At 40.5% G+C, this 15,098-nt stretch overlaps 1 protein-coding gene across 1 annotated transcript in view; it reads left to right on the plus strand.

Annotated features, from left to right (window-relative positions):
• The window catches only part of pappaa (pregnancy-associated plasma protein A, pappalysin 1a), a gene marked incomplete at its 5' end in the record, with an annotated part of 160,837 nt that overhangs the window by 20,093 nt on the left and 125,646 nt on the right, over nt 1-15,098 (plus strand). The window contains 2 exons of the mRNA XM_079815957.1: nt 2,154-2,275; nt 12,984-13,482. Coding sequence (XP_079672083.1) covers nt 2,154-2,275; nt 12,984-13,482 — 621 coding nt within the window. The remainder of the gene's footprint in view (nt 1-2,153; nt 2,276-12,983; nt 13,483-15,098) is intronic.

Below are 15,098 nucleotides of genomic sequence, written 5' to 3' on the forward strand. Positions count from 1 at the left end.
TCAGGCAAGCGGCAAGGGAATCCCCTTAGAGGAGCATGTTGAGACATGTCGCTCTCAAACTCTCCACTTGAACCATGTGACATTGTTTACTGTATATCAGTATGACATTCTAACACCACCGTCTGACTGCTTAAGCAGCAGCCAGATTTGTCATTGCCCTTTGACAAAAAGTGCTTAATGACTCATTCTCACACCAGAGCAGTCTTGGGGTGTAACATTTTTAAGTAGTGTGACAGTAGCGTAACCGTTTTCCAGTAACAACCTACTTTTTTTTTCAAACAAGTAGTGGTGTAGCACAACAAAAACACTGTTTATGTTGATGCATTTGGAAGACGCTTTTATCCAAAGTGACTTACATAGCATTCAAGAGACACATTTTGATTTCCCTGTGAATCGAACCTAAGACCTTGGCATTTAGAAATATTTAGTTAAATGCTTCTATGCAATATTATTGTTTCAAGGTTAGTGTAAATTTAAAGGTGCAGTATGTAAGTTTTTGACTAAAACATAAAAATACCATATGTTAGCAGATATTTAGGAAACATGCTGAGTTGACATGCTCGTTTCTCTGAAAAACAATGCCAGTTATTCTACTTTGAAATGTGCGTTCCGTGTGGGAATGTCTGTTTTTGTTTTGGTATTTGGATAACACATGTGGCCAGTTTACCCAATAGTATTTCGACACCCTGGGTTGCCAGTTTGGCGGAAAACACAGCGTATTGCAGCCATGTAAGCCAGCAAACCAACTGGGTCAGAGATCGCAGATTCCACCCAACCTAAAAAGCCTCGGCATCATTTTAAAAATCTCTATGAATGGAAGCACGTTAAAACGCGGATAAATCAACTCATCAACTTACAGTGTATAAGTCTCCTCGCCTTCCATTGTCAATTGCGCTCGTTCCTGTTGCATGTCCTCAAACCGGCAACCCGCGTGAGTGTCAAGGGAGGAGGGGGCGGGGCAAACTATATTTTGAATTTGAACTGCAGTACCCATTTCAACCACTAGTCATTCCTACATAGAGCACCTTTAATTGTTCAAATATCACTTTGTTTATATCACTCTAATTTAAATCTGTTTTTGTTTTTGTGCTGGAAACATGGTTTTGATTCAATTATAACTACAGTATATATTTAGAAGACCTTATAAAATTACTTTTAAGCACATATTTCTGACTTTTGAAATTTAATTTGGGTCTTTAACTCTTTCTCCGCCAGCGTTTTTGAAAAAAGTTGCCAGTCAGCGCCAGCATTTTTTGATCCTTTCCATCCATAAAAGTTTCATGGCCTCCAGAATATTTGGTCGTATGAATATATGAACATGCAATATCAAAATAAAGAAAATTCATGCATTTTTTCGATCAACTCTTGAATGTGGCTAAATTTAATTAAAAAGGCACATTTTGAGCAAAAATCTGAGAAAATCATGTTTTTGTCAAAGACTTCATCCAGATGGGATTCAGAGCGATGATCAAACACAGATGGAGTAGATGGAGTCCATCAACATCCCAAAGCTTCACAGTCCTAGAGCTTATTCAGTAACATTAGGCACTTTTGATTTATGTGTTGTTTATTGTTGATGATCACATTACTTTACATATGCATATGATTACATATGATATCGCTTGTTTCTTCTTCTTCTTCATCTGTGTTTTGATCAGGAGATTCGGTACTCTTTCAGAAGATGTGCATTAGTGCCCCCTACCGTATAACAGTGAAAAAATACATTTCCATCAATGGCGGGGAAAGAGCTAAACAGGGTGGCTTGACTGCACTAAACTATTAGTGGTGATAATATTGAGTGCACTCTGTATTAGCAACACTTTCTATTTTTGGTATATTTATGATTTCTCCCACTCTGCACTCTCAGAAAAAAAGGTACAAAAGCTGTCACTGGGACGGTACCCTTCAAAAAGTTTCTAATATATACACTTTTTGGTACCAATATTTACCTTTGAGAGACGAATGTGCTCTCTTTAGGTACAAAGTTGTGCCTATTGGTACCACCCCAGTGACCGCTTTTGTACCTTTTTTTTCTGAGAGTGTGGCGTGCTTAACAGTTTTTTGCCCCATATTGATGATTCCCATCTAACTGGCCATCTACTTGAATTTGCTGTATCTAAGTTGCATTGTGTCTGTCTCTGTTGGTTTCCTAGAGAAGTGGGATCAGTATGTGATAAATGTTCAGAGGGTCGCGTCCTTCTGCAGTACGCCTCCAATTCCTCTTCTCCGCGGCCCTGCTCCCCGTCTGGCCACTGGAGCCCCAGAGAAGCAGAGGGTGAGTTTGTTTGTTCCACCACCGTCACATCGTTTCTTCTAAACACACTTGGTTGCCTTTGGCCAGTCCTGCACCCAGTCAATGCTTCTTTAGAGAATCGACGCACTGACTGCATCACAGACTATTGCATGTGTTGTGTCTAAGATGCAAGTGCCAAAAGTGCCTGGATATTACGCATTTTTCAACTATCCCGATATAGAGAATGTGTCATAGAGTTGATTAACTCGTCTACTGTCTGCATTCCGGATAAGTGTGATTTAGACTCAAGCTAAAGCCTTGAGAAAATATTTGTGGTCTGTGCATGTCCCTGGACAGACGCTTGTGTGAATTTCGGGTCCAGCGTTTGTAATACTGGTCTCTGCAACCAAAAAAGAAAACCTCAATGTCTCTGGTCCATTGAAACTCATTACAAAAAGGGCCATTGGCCTCAGCGGGGCACTTGCTTAGCACAGTCATACAAGTGTGCCGGCTCTCCTGGTCAAAGGCATGTGGTTGCCAAAGTCTCATGAGCTCATAGCGGCAACATCCCAAAGGAAATGTTTGTTGTCTGTTGCCATGACAAATTTGCATCCCAAAAGTAAGATTCTCATTTCATATTCTCCTGGTATAGTAGGATATCCAAACCTGTAGATCTACATTACTGGTCAAAAGTTTGGAATAATTTATTGTTTGTAATGTTTTTGAAAGAATACAGTACATTTACAGTATATTTTGAAATATTATTACAATTTGAAATAGCTGTTTTCTATGTGAATATACATTTAGTAAAATGTAATTTATTCCTTTGATCAAAGCTGAATTGATCATCGTCTTCAGTGTCACATGATCCCTCAGAAATCATTCTAATATGATGACTTGCTGCTCAAGAAACATTTATTGTTATCATCAACTGAAAACTGTATTTATTCAGCAAAGACAAATTGATCGAAAGTGACAGTAAAGACATGTATAATGTTACAGTGATTATATGGCACGAAGAATGGAGTATGGCTACTGAAAATTCAGCTTTGAATAAATACAATTTTAAAATATATTAAAATAGAAAATATTGATTGGTTACACTTTATTTTGAAGTGACGTTACATTGTACCTACTCAAATAAGTACTGAGTAACTACAAGTACACTGCAAATCCTTATGTATTTTCATTGAATAATTGTAAAATTCTTACTTAATTATTCAATTATTCAATTTAATTGTACTATTTATTAAATTGTTTAAATCTTAAAAAAAATCGTTACTTTTTGAGTGTGCTTACTATAGAGTTACGGTTAGGGTTTAATTTGGGGTTAGTTACTTGTAATTATGCATAGTTTATTGTTATTAATAGAGTAAGTACATGTAGTAATATGTCAAGTTAAAATAAAGTGTTACCCATTTCTTTAATATTGTGATAATATTTGACAATATTACTGTTTGTACTGTTTTTTGAGCAAATGAATGCAACCTTGGTTTAATAATTAAAAACGTAATTAGTATAAAAATCTTAATTGTTCCAAACTTTCGACCAGTAGTGTACTTAAATTCTTTTAAGTAAATTTCTTAAATTCTAGTCCATCAACATTTGTTGTTTTGAGAAAACTGGAGAAATTGAGATTTTCCACAACAAAAAATAAACCGCCTGTAAAACCTTTTGATAATTCAATGTTGTTGACACCAAACTATTTTTTGCTCATGTTGCCCAACGACTGTTTCCAAACAGGTTTCTCAAGCACTGTAGTCCTGCCTCAAACGCACACTTGTGAGTGATTGTTTTTATGTGAGGGTGGTCAAACTTGTTAGCATTGTCCTGTTAGTCCCTATTCAGCATCCTAGTGAAGGATTTATGATTATGTGTGTTCTTGTGGTGGCATCAGTGTTGCCATGATGGAATTTAATTGTCTCTGTACAAATACGGCAGACTGTGAGTGGCTGTTGTGCCAGCAGAGCAACTGCCATTGAGGAGAATTCATTTTATGGAAGACATTTTCCAGTTAACATAGAGGTCATTGTAACAAACAGAGGAATGTTTTGATAGTGCCACGGTGTTTACACTCTTTGGTGAAATCAACCTACACTATATTGCCAAAATAATTGTTTTTCAGGGGTTGGGCTTGGCCCCTTAGTTCCAGTGAAAGGAACTCTTAATGCTTCACCAAGACATTTGGGACAATTTCATGCTCCCAAATTTGTGGGAACAGTTTGGTGATGGCCCCTTCCTGTTCCAACATGACTGCTTCAGTGCACAAAGCGTCGCTCCATAAAGACATGGTTGAGTGAGTTTGGTGTGGAGGAACTTGACTGGCCTGCACAAAGTCCTGACCTCAACACCTTTGGGAGCCAGGCCTTCTCGTCCAACATTAGTGCCTGACCTCACAAATGCGTTTCTAGAAGAATCCCCATAAACACACTCCTAAACCTTGTGGAAAGCCTTCCCAGAAGAGCTGAAGCTGTTAGAGCTGCAAAGGGTGGGCCGACTCCATATTAAACCCTACGGATTAAGAATGGGATGTCATTAAAGTTCATGTGCATGTAAAGGCAGGCGTCCCAAAACCTTTGGCAATATTGTCTACATCTTATAGTTGGCTTGGTCATTTACAGTGTTCTTGTCCAGTGTAGTGAAGAATGATTTAATGTGTGTGTGTATTTTAGATGAATCCTCACCGTGTCAGGGCATTGTGACACTGGCTCCTCACTGATCTCAACTACTCTTTAAATCTCGGATGAATGCATCCATCCTTTTTTGCGTCTCTGCATGTCTTACACTGGTTCTCAGTGTAACTGTGAACAGCTAAGTGAACAGTTAGCTGGCGGTGGAAATTTGTTCCTTTATAAATAGTCTACACAGCTGTGGTGCTCCAGAATTTGCAGACAGCTGCTTTATTAATTATTGTTTGTGAGCATGGCTGGCATAAAATAGCATTGTGTCAGTTAGTTCCAGTCACGTCTTGGAGGAATGCTCTTACTCTGCAAATCAGAGCATTCTGGGTTCTTGTGGGATTGTTGGCCGTTGATATAGCGTATATGCTTTTGTGGTCAAGTCAATGCTGTTTCAAAGGAATTATGGTCATTGTTTGGAGCAGATCGGTGCTTTCAGGAGGCGTTGCGTTTCCTTGCAATTAAAACGATTCCCACGGTCAGGACGCGTTCATTCATGCCTTTTTGGCGAGATGGTGTCTTGCAGTTTTAAATTAAACAAATGCTGCCTTGGTCAAAAATGTACATTTGGCGATATGGCTCTGTTCTAAATTCCCCATCCTTTTCATGAGCTCCATGAAAAGCCAAGACAGGGAACAGCAGCAGATTCTGGGGAAAACCTCCCATTTTTTAAACGCTTAACCCTCTGGGGTACTTCGGGTCAAAAATTACCTGAAGCGTTTTATGATTAAAAAAAAAAAATCGTAGCTTCATCGAAATGGTCCGACTTTATTGGCACTTGGTATATGAACACCCAAAAAATTTGGGGACAGGATTTGAAAAGTCTAAGTGGTTGTAAAATGACCCCCATAGGAAATGAATGGGAAATTGGCAAAAATATGAAAATACAGAGTTTTTTTTGTGCATACAATCTGTTGAGTCATTTTTTTCTGCATTCTGACTGATTTGTAGATTGTATACACAAAAAAACTCTGTGTTTTCATAATTTTCCCAATTTCCCATTCATTTCCTATGGGGTTCATTTTTGACCCGGAGGTCCTGAGTGTGACTATTTTTTTTTACGACCACTTAGACTTTTCAAATCCTGTCCCCAATTTGTGTTGGGTGTTCATATACCAAGTACCAATAAAGTCACCAAGTTTCGGACCATTCCGATGAAGCTACGATTTTTTATTATTTTTTATAAAACGCAAGATCTATAGTGGTAAAAATGTGCTTTTGCGTGATAAAAATTCTCAATGTGTCCACCGGATGGCATCGATCTCATTTAAAAAATTGCTTTCATGAGGCCTAGGCTTGACTCTAAAATGATATAATGCTTTAATAAAAAAAAATTTATATATACATTTTTTATTATATTCAATGGGAAAAATGGGTCATAATTATTGCATAAATATTCATTAAAAATCATACAATTATCTCAAAACACCAAAAAAGAAAAGAAAAAATATTATTGAACAACAAGATATTTCATTGATTTTACTCAAATCTTTTTGATCTTAATCCCGCCCTCCGGGTCATTTTTGACCCAAAGGTCCTGAGTGTGACCCATAAATGAAGAACCCCAGAGGGTTAAGGAGTGCTGGTCTGGTCTTGGTCTCAACCCCTTAAAGTCTTGGTCTTGTCTTGTCTTGGTCTCAACCCCTCAAAGTCTTGGTCTTGACTTGGTCTCGCTTTAGGTGGTCTTGACTACAACACTATTATTGCGCTTAAACAGTCAAGTACACACAAAATATTGTCAAAATGCAGAGTATTCATGTAAACACAGTCAGTGAATGTAAACAGTTGAGAAAGAAAACGCTTGCGTAACATAATAACGGATCCGTGCGTCAGGTCTTAAAGGGATAGTTCATCCAAAAACTATTTTTTTATGTTTATCTGCTTACCCCCAGGGCTTCCAAGATGTATGTGTCTTTGTTTATTCAGTAGAACACAAATGAAGATTTTTAACTCCAACCGTTGCAGTGTGATAGTCGTATAATTATGTCAATGGGGATATTTTAGAGTATGAGAGCCATGAGAGTAAAAACACAGACATACGAATCCTTATTAAACCATGCGGCTCGTGGCGGCACATTGATGTCTTAAGACACGAAACGATCAGTTTCTGCGAGAAACCCAACAGTATTTATCAGACGAATGTCATCTAGTTTTCCCAGCGCCATAACTTCCGGTGAATAAGGTCAAAATACTGGCGCGATCAAATATATATATACGTAGATGCCTCATTCGACCGATCCGTGCAGGCACAAATGAGGAGTCTATGTATATATCTATGATCGCGCCGGTATTTTGACCTTATTCGCCGGAAGTGATGGCGCGGGTACGGCTGATACAGAGCCATAGAAAAAAAGGAAATACAATTTTAAATATGGATTTAAAATCCATCGATTCGCTTCAGAAGGCCTTCATTCACACCCCGGAGCCACGTGGAGCACGTTATTTGACGGACAGATGCATTTTTTATAGACTTCAAAAACAGAGCAACTATTACTGCTATTATAATGCTTGGATTAGCCAGAACATTTTTAATATAACTCTTATATGACATAAGAAAAATGTCATACACACCTCGGATGACTTGAGGGAGAGTAAATCATGGGCTAATTTTCATTTTTGGGTGAAATATCCCTTTAAAGTGACAGCAGCCTAATATTTCTGCTGCCAAATGATGAGATAATATAAAAATATCTATAAAAAATAAAATGCTGAGTGGCTAGTAACTTTGGAAAACCACTAGCCACAGTGGCAGGTCAAGCCCTGCTTGCAATGCATTACCCCCATAACTGCCTATGACGGTATCGTAATTCAAATCACATTACAAATTCTAGTGCTTTTAGAGGAGGCGTTGCGTTTCCTTGCAATTAAAACGATTCCCACGGTCAGGACGCGTTAGTTCATGCCTTTTTGATGAGATGGTGTCTTGCAGTTTTGATTTATATCTCTAGCAGAAGGAAAGGGTCATTATCAATCGGAGGAGTGTTTCCTCTTCAAAATCCTGCTTTGATGATAATGAACTCACGCAGACATTGACGGATGCGGGTCAGCGATTGCTGTTAACCTTATCAGAGAGCACCTCGCTTTAAAACCCATCATTTTGCATAGGCCGTAATTCAGAATTTCTTTGATATGGCACTCTCTCTTTAGGCAGCACACGTTCACAGTCTTAAAAATAAACACACGCGCTCTCTCACACAAACATTAACACATGCCGCGCTTGTTGCAGTGTTGCGGAGACATGCCTGGGCTTGCCGCTGCTGCAGCGTGTAAACGGCTCTCTGTTTTCCCTCTTGGAAAGATGCCCTGTTAATCTCAGTCCCCTCTGCGCGCCCCTCTTACGCCAGTGCTCATCCTGCGTGACGTGCACCGAAGACCCCAGCACAGCTGCTTGGCGATCTGTTTGTTTGTGCTTCTTGGCCAGGGGACGGCCTTCCAGCGTCCACCCACTTTTGATCCGTCTCCCCGATGGCATCGCCGTGGCGCGGCCGCTCCACCTGCCGGCCGAGGAGTTCACAGGGTTTGTGGCTCATGTCGTCAAGCCACTCCTGCTGTTTGTATTCGCAACCTTCATGAGTCGGAGTGCCTCTCTCGTAAATCTTTACGGCCAGGAGAATTATAGCAGACAAAGAAAAAAAAAAGCACGAGAGAAAGTTTGAGGGGGAGAAGGAAAAAAAAACTGCAGATTGGGGGAAAACGTAAAACCCACTCTTGGCACTTTAGGCCACAGAAAATCTCATGTTGGGCTGATTGAAGAGTGAAAAGAAAAACTCAAAAGCCTCATCTCTCAATGACTAACAGTCCATCCTACATTGTGGAGCAATTTGACCAGATGTTTTTAAACATGGCACAAAGATGCTCCGATTTATACCAAATGTACACTACCGGTCAAAAGTTTTACAGTCTTTTAAATGATTTTGAAATAACCTTTGGTGTGAAATCTCTTATGTCACCGGTGATATATATATTATTTCAATTTAAATTTAAATTTTCATCATCATTACTCCAGTCTTCCAGTGTCACTGATCCTTCAGAAATCTTTCTAATATGATGATTTGCTGTTCAAGAAACATTTTTTATTAATATCAATGCTGAAAGCCATGATACACTAGCCTGGTCCTACCAGACTCTCGTACATTTCAACTGTTCAGAGAGTCTGGCCACCATTCTCTCCATTGACGAGCGTTAACTTCCTTGAAGGCGGGAACTCTGCAGAAGTTTAAAACTATTGGATCTGCCCAGAGCCGCTCTGGATCTGCCATAACCAATCGCTAACGTTTAGTCGTGACGTATGTCGCGCGCCGTTCGCCTCTGTTTCTCACATGGAAGTCTGTAAAAATAAATGTGCAGATTATGAAAACCTAAAACTCCTGCTTTTGGATTGTGATTTATTCACGGTGGAGGGGAGAGTTTTGTGATCGGCGCGCTGCTCACGTGGTCCATAACATGATTGTGCTGTAAATAAAATGTCATATGCTTGGTATGATAAGATAAATGCTACCGTAAATAAGGGCCCAATTCAAATGTTTACTTGCTTTTCTTCTTTTTATTTTTTGAGCGGTGGTGAAATATATTGCTCTTGAAAATACTTGCCAGCATTTAAAGAAATACAAGTCTAGAAATGCATCCAAATTACAGCGCAACCCTACGGTGCTCTGCAGGGGTCAAAAAGGATATAAACAGTGAATTTTGAAGTGATATATTCTTGAAAACTTCGAGATGTGGATTCGGACAGCAATTAAATGACCACACGACCTTGGTGTTTGTCTAAAGCTGCCATGCTAAAGTGCAAACTGTCAACGAACTCTTCCTCATCCCATAATGCACAGCGCAGCTGACTACGGCAGCTGGTTTAGTCCAAAAATGATCAGTACTTTTTGCAGTTGGGTCTGTTCGAGGTCGGATCACGTTCTCACCACAAACAAACCGCTTCAGAGTACGTTCACCTCTTCAAGGAGCTCTCGTACGCTTGTTTGGTCCGCTTTTGGTGCGCACCCGAGTGCGATTGCTGCTTTCACACCTGACCAAACGAACCACACCAAAGGGGAAAACCAACTCTAGTACGATTCAACCCAACTAAATGAGGCGGGTGTGAAAGCACCCTAATTTTACCGTTGATAGAGTTTATAAAGAAAACTTCTCACTCACAACCTTATTTTTACAAACATTTCGGCAACAAGCCTGTGTTTTTGACAATTTTGTCATAGTTTTTGTTTTAATATATCTATATAGTTTTTATTCATTTTTATTTCAGCTTTAGTTACTTTAGTGCATTAAGTTACACGAAATGCAAATGAGATATGTTGTATGGAGCCCCGCACATGACATGCTGGATAAATGCGCACAATTTATAAATTGAGGGAACAAATTAGTAAATCGTGTGGACGGTTTAGCAAGTCGAGGGAACAATTTTTTATTTTTTTCTTGCATGGCTCCGTAATGTTGAGATATTTGAAAAAAAAATTTTTTTTATTTTAGATAAAGTTTATTTTATTTCACATGAAGAAATGTATTATTTATTTATGGTTTTAGTTTTAGTTGAATGATCCTGGTCACTATCAGTCACATGGCTCACTTCAATCAGAATCTGTTTACTGTTTAGCGGTATCATTTACTGGGCTTGATCTCAGCTGTTTTCACTAGGCTCGTTCCAACGTCATACTGGGAAACTCACTGAAGCAAACCTGCGCTCACAGTTCAACGTACCGCAATTACCTTAAGCGGGATGTTTTCAGCCATATAACGCCAGCCCCCCACCTTCCCTTTTTTCCATGAATGAGCACTTTCCTAGACAAGCTAATACCCTGATGGGATTAGCTAATCAAGTGAAAATGCAAGGCACTAATTCATGGGCGAATTGTCAGGTCACCTTGAAAATCAGCTCACCGCTGCTGTGGCGGCTGAACCCTGACTTGAATACCTCCGGGACAGGGTTATTAGTCCACCGCGGAGTCATTTAGATAAAAGATGGCAGTTGTTCAACTTGTGAAACGACTACCTGATGAATACATTCATTACAGCCATTTCTTTTTAAAAGCGCTCGCAAGAAGATATGCTCCCATCTTGAAAAGTTCTGTGGCCGGTCAAATGCAGCGTAAGCAAGGTTAGAGCGTAAACCTGCGGTATCGAAGACATTTTTATTGTATGTTTACTTCTATTCTGGCCACACACATACTCACAATAATAAACGTGTTGAGATGATGTGGCCTGGAAAGCCAAAAACTCAGTGCTCAGTTGATTAAACACTGGAATTTTGTGCACTGCCCAGAAATGAGGTTAGCAAATGGCTTTTGCTGTTTCCAGTTTGGAAGTGCACAAAGGAAAAGCAGGAGAACACACTGTCTACAGTGCCCTGGCTTCTCCCCACATTTGATGAATGTTGGGGTACGTCACTCCCCGTAAAATGAGTTGCTGTTGACTCCAAATATGGCTGGACTGCAGCACATGAGAGGTAATTGCCAGGCTGAAATCGAAAGCCTTGTGCGGGCCTCATCCTCAGGTCGCTCGGATTTCTGCTTCTTGCCACAGAAACGAGCGAGGACGTGAAGGAGCAATGGACAGGCAAGATGAAGTTTAACAACATGTCATGCATTTCTGCTGTACCTTATGATTTAATGTCCCTGCTTCACTTCAGATACTGCACAGTACTGGGCTACTGGTTTTATTTTATTGATAATATGATGCAATGTTTCCTTGAAACGTTTACTACATCAGCACTGCACACTCTCAGAAAAAAATGCAATAGCTAGTCTCTGAGGTAGTAGGGGAGACACTGCAGTATGTTTAAAAGACAACTATGTACCTGTCAACCCCTAAAAGTTGCGGTACCATGCATCCTTTAAGGCACTACTATGAACTTTTACGGGTAAATTCGGTACAAAGTTGACCTTATTGACAAGATGTTGTACCCCTAAAGGTAAACTTTTTGCACTTTTTTTTCTGAGACTAGAATAATTTGAATGAAATGTGCTTTGCATGAATAATTCTGGAATTTGTATGCAATAGTAAGCGATCCTATCCAGTTTGCAAAAGCTTGGCTTGGGTGTGGATGTACCTATGTACTTATACAACGATGTACCTTGTCAACCCCTAAAAGGTGCATTTCAGTACCCTTTGAGGTACTACTATAAACTTTTAGGGGGGTGAATTAGGTACAAAGTTGACCTTTTAAGGGTACTGTCACATTGACAAGATGCTGTACCTCTAAAGGTTTTATCGAAGTCTTCTTTGCATGGATATTTCTGGAATTTGTATACAATAGTAAGTGATCCTATCCAGTTTGCAAAAGCTTGTCTTGGGTATGTTTGTGCCTATGTACTTATACAACGATGTACCTTGTAAACGTCTAAAATGTGCATTTCAGCACCATGCACCCTTTGAGGTACTACTATGAACTTTTAGGGGGGTAAATTAGGTACAAAGTTGACCTTTTAAGGGTACTTCCACATTGACAAGATGTTCTACCTCTAAAGGTTTTATCGAAGTGTTCTTTGCATGGAAATTTCTGGAATTTGTATGCAATAGGAAGCGATCCTAACCAGTTAGCAAAAGCTGGGCTTGGGTGTGTTTGTACCTATGTACTTGTACCTTGTCTACCCCTAAAAGGTGAATTTCAGTCCCCTTTGAGGTACTACTATGAACTTTTAGGGGGGTAAATTAGGTACATAGTTGACCTTTCAAGGGTACTGCCACATTTACAAGACCTCTAAAGATTTTATCGAAGTGTTCTTTGCATAGATATTTCTGGAATTTGTATGCAATAGTAAGCGATCCTATCCATGAAATCTAAGGCTCTCTGTTTGCTTTTGGCTTGGGTGCCGTAGAGTTATTATTCTTGTTTGAAAATCTGGTTCATGTCCTTCGCTGAGCGAGATAAACTGCAAGCCTCAAGTTAGCCCCCCTTCTACAAGAGCAAAAGAATTGCTTCATTTCTATCTGTGTCGCAAACAGTAGCCTTTCCTTTCATTGACCGGTAATGGGATACTGAAAAGGAGACCACAGGTTAAAACTCTCTCAGACTAAACATTGCTCTGAAATACTCTAATAGATTTTAATGCAATTGATGCATCTCTTAGGACCACCAGATGTGGAGCAGGCGTGCGAGCCCAGCGTCCGCACGTGGAGTCCTCATAACGGCATGGATCTGGGCAAGGTGCCCCCTCCCTGCCCTCTGCAAGGCTGCATGCTACAGCTGGAGTTTGCACATCCGGTGATCCCTGACTCCCTCACGGTGTGGGTGACCTTCTCCTCCCAGGAGGAAACCGTTCTCCCTGCCATCCACAATGTCATCTTATTGACTGTAGGTGGCAACAACCTGTCTCTGGGTCCCAGCAATTTGTTCTGCGACACGCCGCTGACCATCAAGCTGGATGTGCATGAGAAGGTGTACGGAGTGCAGTTTTTCACCATGGAGCAACATTTGGAAATTGACGCTACTCTGCTCACGTCCAAACCTGACTGTCCTCTCTGTCGAGACTGCGAGCCCCTGCACTATCGGCTCCTACGGCAGCCGGAGTTCATGCACGCAACCCTGGGGATCACGCTGAGCGACTCGATGCGAAGATACGTCGATAGGTGAGTGTTTTGGATTTATAAATTGCTCCCTTACATCGGATGTATTAATGAATGTCGACACACTGAAACTTACTGTAAAGATGTTAAGATTTCTTTGAAAAATGCATTACATGATTTTTAGTTCCTGGCTACTATTTAGATACTCTTGTCCTGCCAGAAAGAAAAGTCGTATTGACTTTGGAGCTTTTCTTCAAATTTGGAACTGTTTTACCACAGAACAAAACTAACGTAATTCAAAGTTGGAGTGTGAAATGTGCCTGGTCAGTATTAGGCACAGCAAATCCCTGCTCAAATCTTGTGGTGTCTCTCTGTTCTTTTTCAATTCTCGAATGAAGCCAAAAGAAACAAAGAGAAGGATGCAGCTGCTGGTTGATTTCAGTCCAGCGCCTGGCATCAGAATGCCAGTTAACATGCTCTGCCGTCTTGAGGTTGTTCTGGCCTCGACCGAGCACCTCTGGTTTGGGCAGTATTACACTAATGCTTCCCCATTTAAGGCCAGATACTGGGTCTCTGGTCAGCGTTTCTGTATTGGCCACTTCTGGATGCGTGTGAACTTAAGGGTTTAACTTACCACCCACTGACATAGCGGCACAACGTTGCAGAGCGTTTTCAATAGTTGTGGGAAATGTGCGGATCACAGATTTATCTTTGCACAGACAATTATCACAATGCACAGTAATGCTGACTCTTCTGTATTCATTAGTGAGCAACCGAGAGCAATGTTCTCTGCATCCAATCTTATAATAGAGGAGTTTCTAACACAAGAGCAGATGTAACACTGTTGGTTTAGGCATTTACTGTAGAAATTCATCAATCCAAATGAATCCAATCCCAGTCTTGCATCAGTTATTGCGTTCCGAAATGGAGAAAGCCACCTAATTTCATCTGTCACTGCAACTAACCTCAAGCATGACTGACGTTTTTGCCTTGGTGACATGTTAGAAAAGCTTATTTAGCGAATGCTCAGTCTCTTCCACTGACCGAATCTTTCCACCTGCAGCCACGTTGAATGCATGCTGGTTTGCAGATGCATCTAATAAGCAACTTTTTCCACTTTATAAGGATTTTTCTTCGCTATACTGTAGCTGAGTAAAGCAGACATGCTTTTGATCTGATCTGAGGTAGGTCAGGTTTTGGCTCAAGTAAACTGTGGTCAACTCACAGCTGGGGTTCAGAGTCTGTTTTCTGAGTGACGTTGATTCTGAGATCCGAATCAATTACAATCACTTCTCCTGAGTTCCCATGCTGAACGCATTCGTTACCTCAGCTCTGATCCAAGAAAGATATTGATCTTTGGTAAATTTGTTCTGACACCTCTAGCTAATTTGGGTCACCCGTGTCTCTCTCACTCGTTAATTTGAATAGAAAGCCTTTGGTTTTGGATGTATACAATATGGAACGTTAAGGTCTGTTCAGAAATATGAGAGTGGGGTTGAAGCTCTGGAATTAGGAGTAAATCATGGAGAGGTGTTGACCCTGCATGTGTGTGACACTGGCCTTCAGAAACCCCCCCAGCCATCTGCTATTCCTCTCCCTGACCTGGCCCTCTTTGCTGTCATGGCTTCAAAGGGCACCCCTGCTTTGAGCTGACAGGACCCCCCTGCCAATGAGAAAGA

The sequence above is a fragment of the Gobio gobio genome (assembly GCF_949357685.1).
Source record: "Gobio gobio genome assembly, chromosome: 4".
Lineage (NCBI taxonomy): Eukaryota > Metazoa > Chordata > Actinopteri > Cypriniformes > Gobionidae > Gobio > Gobio gobio.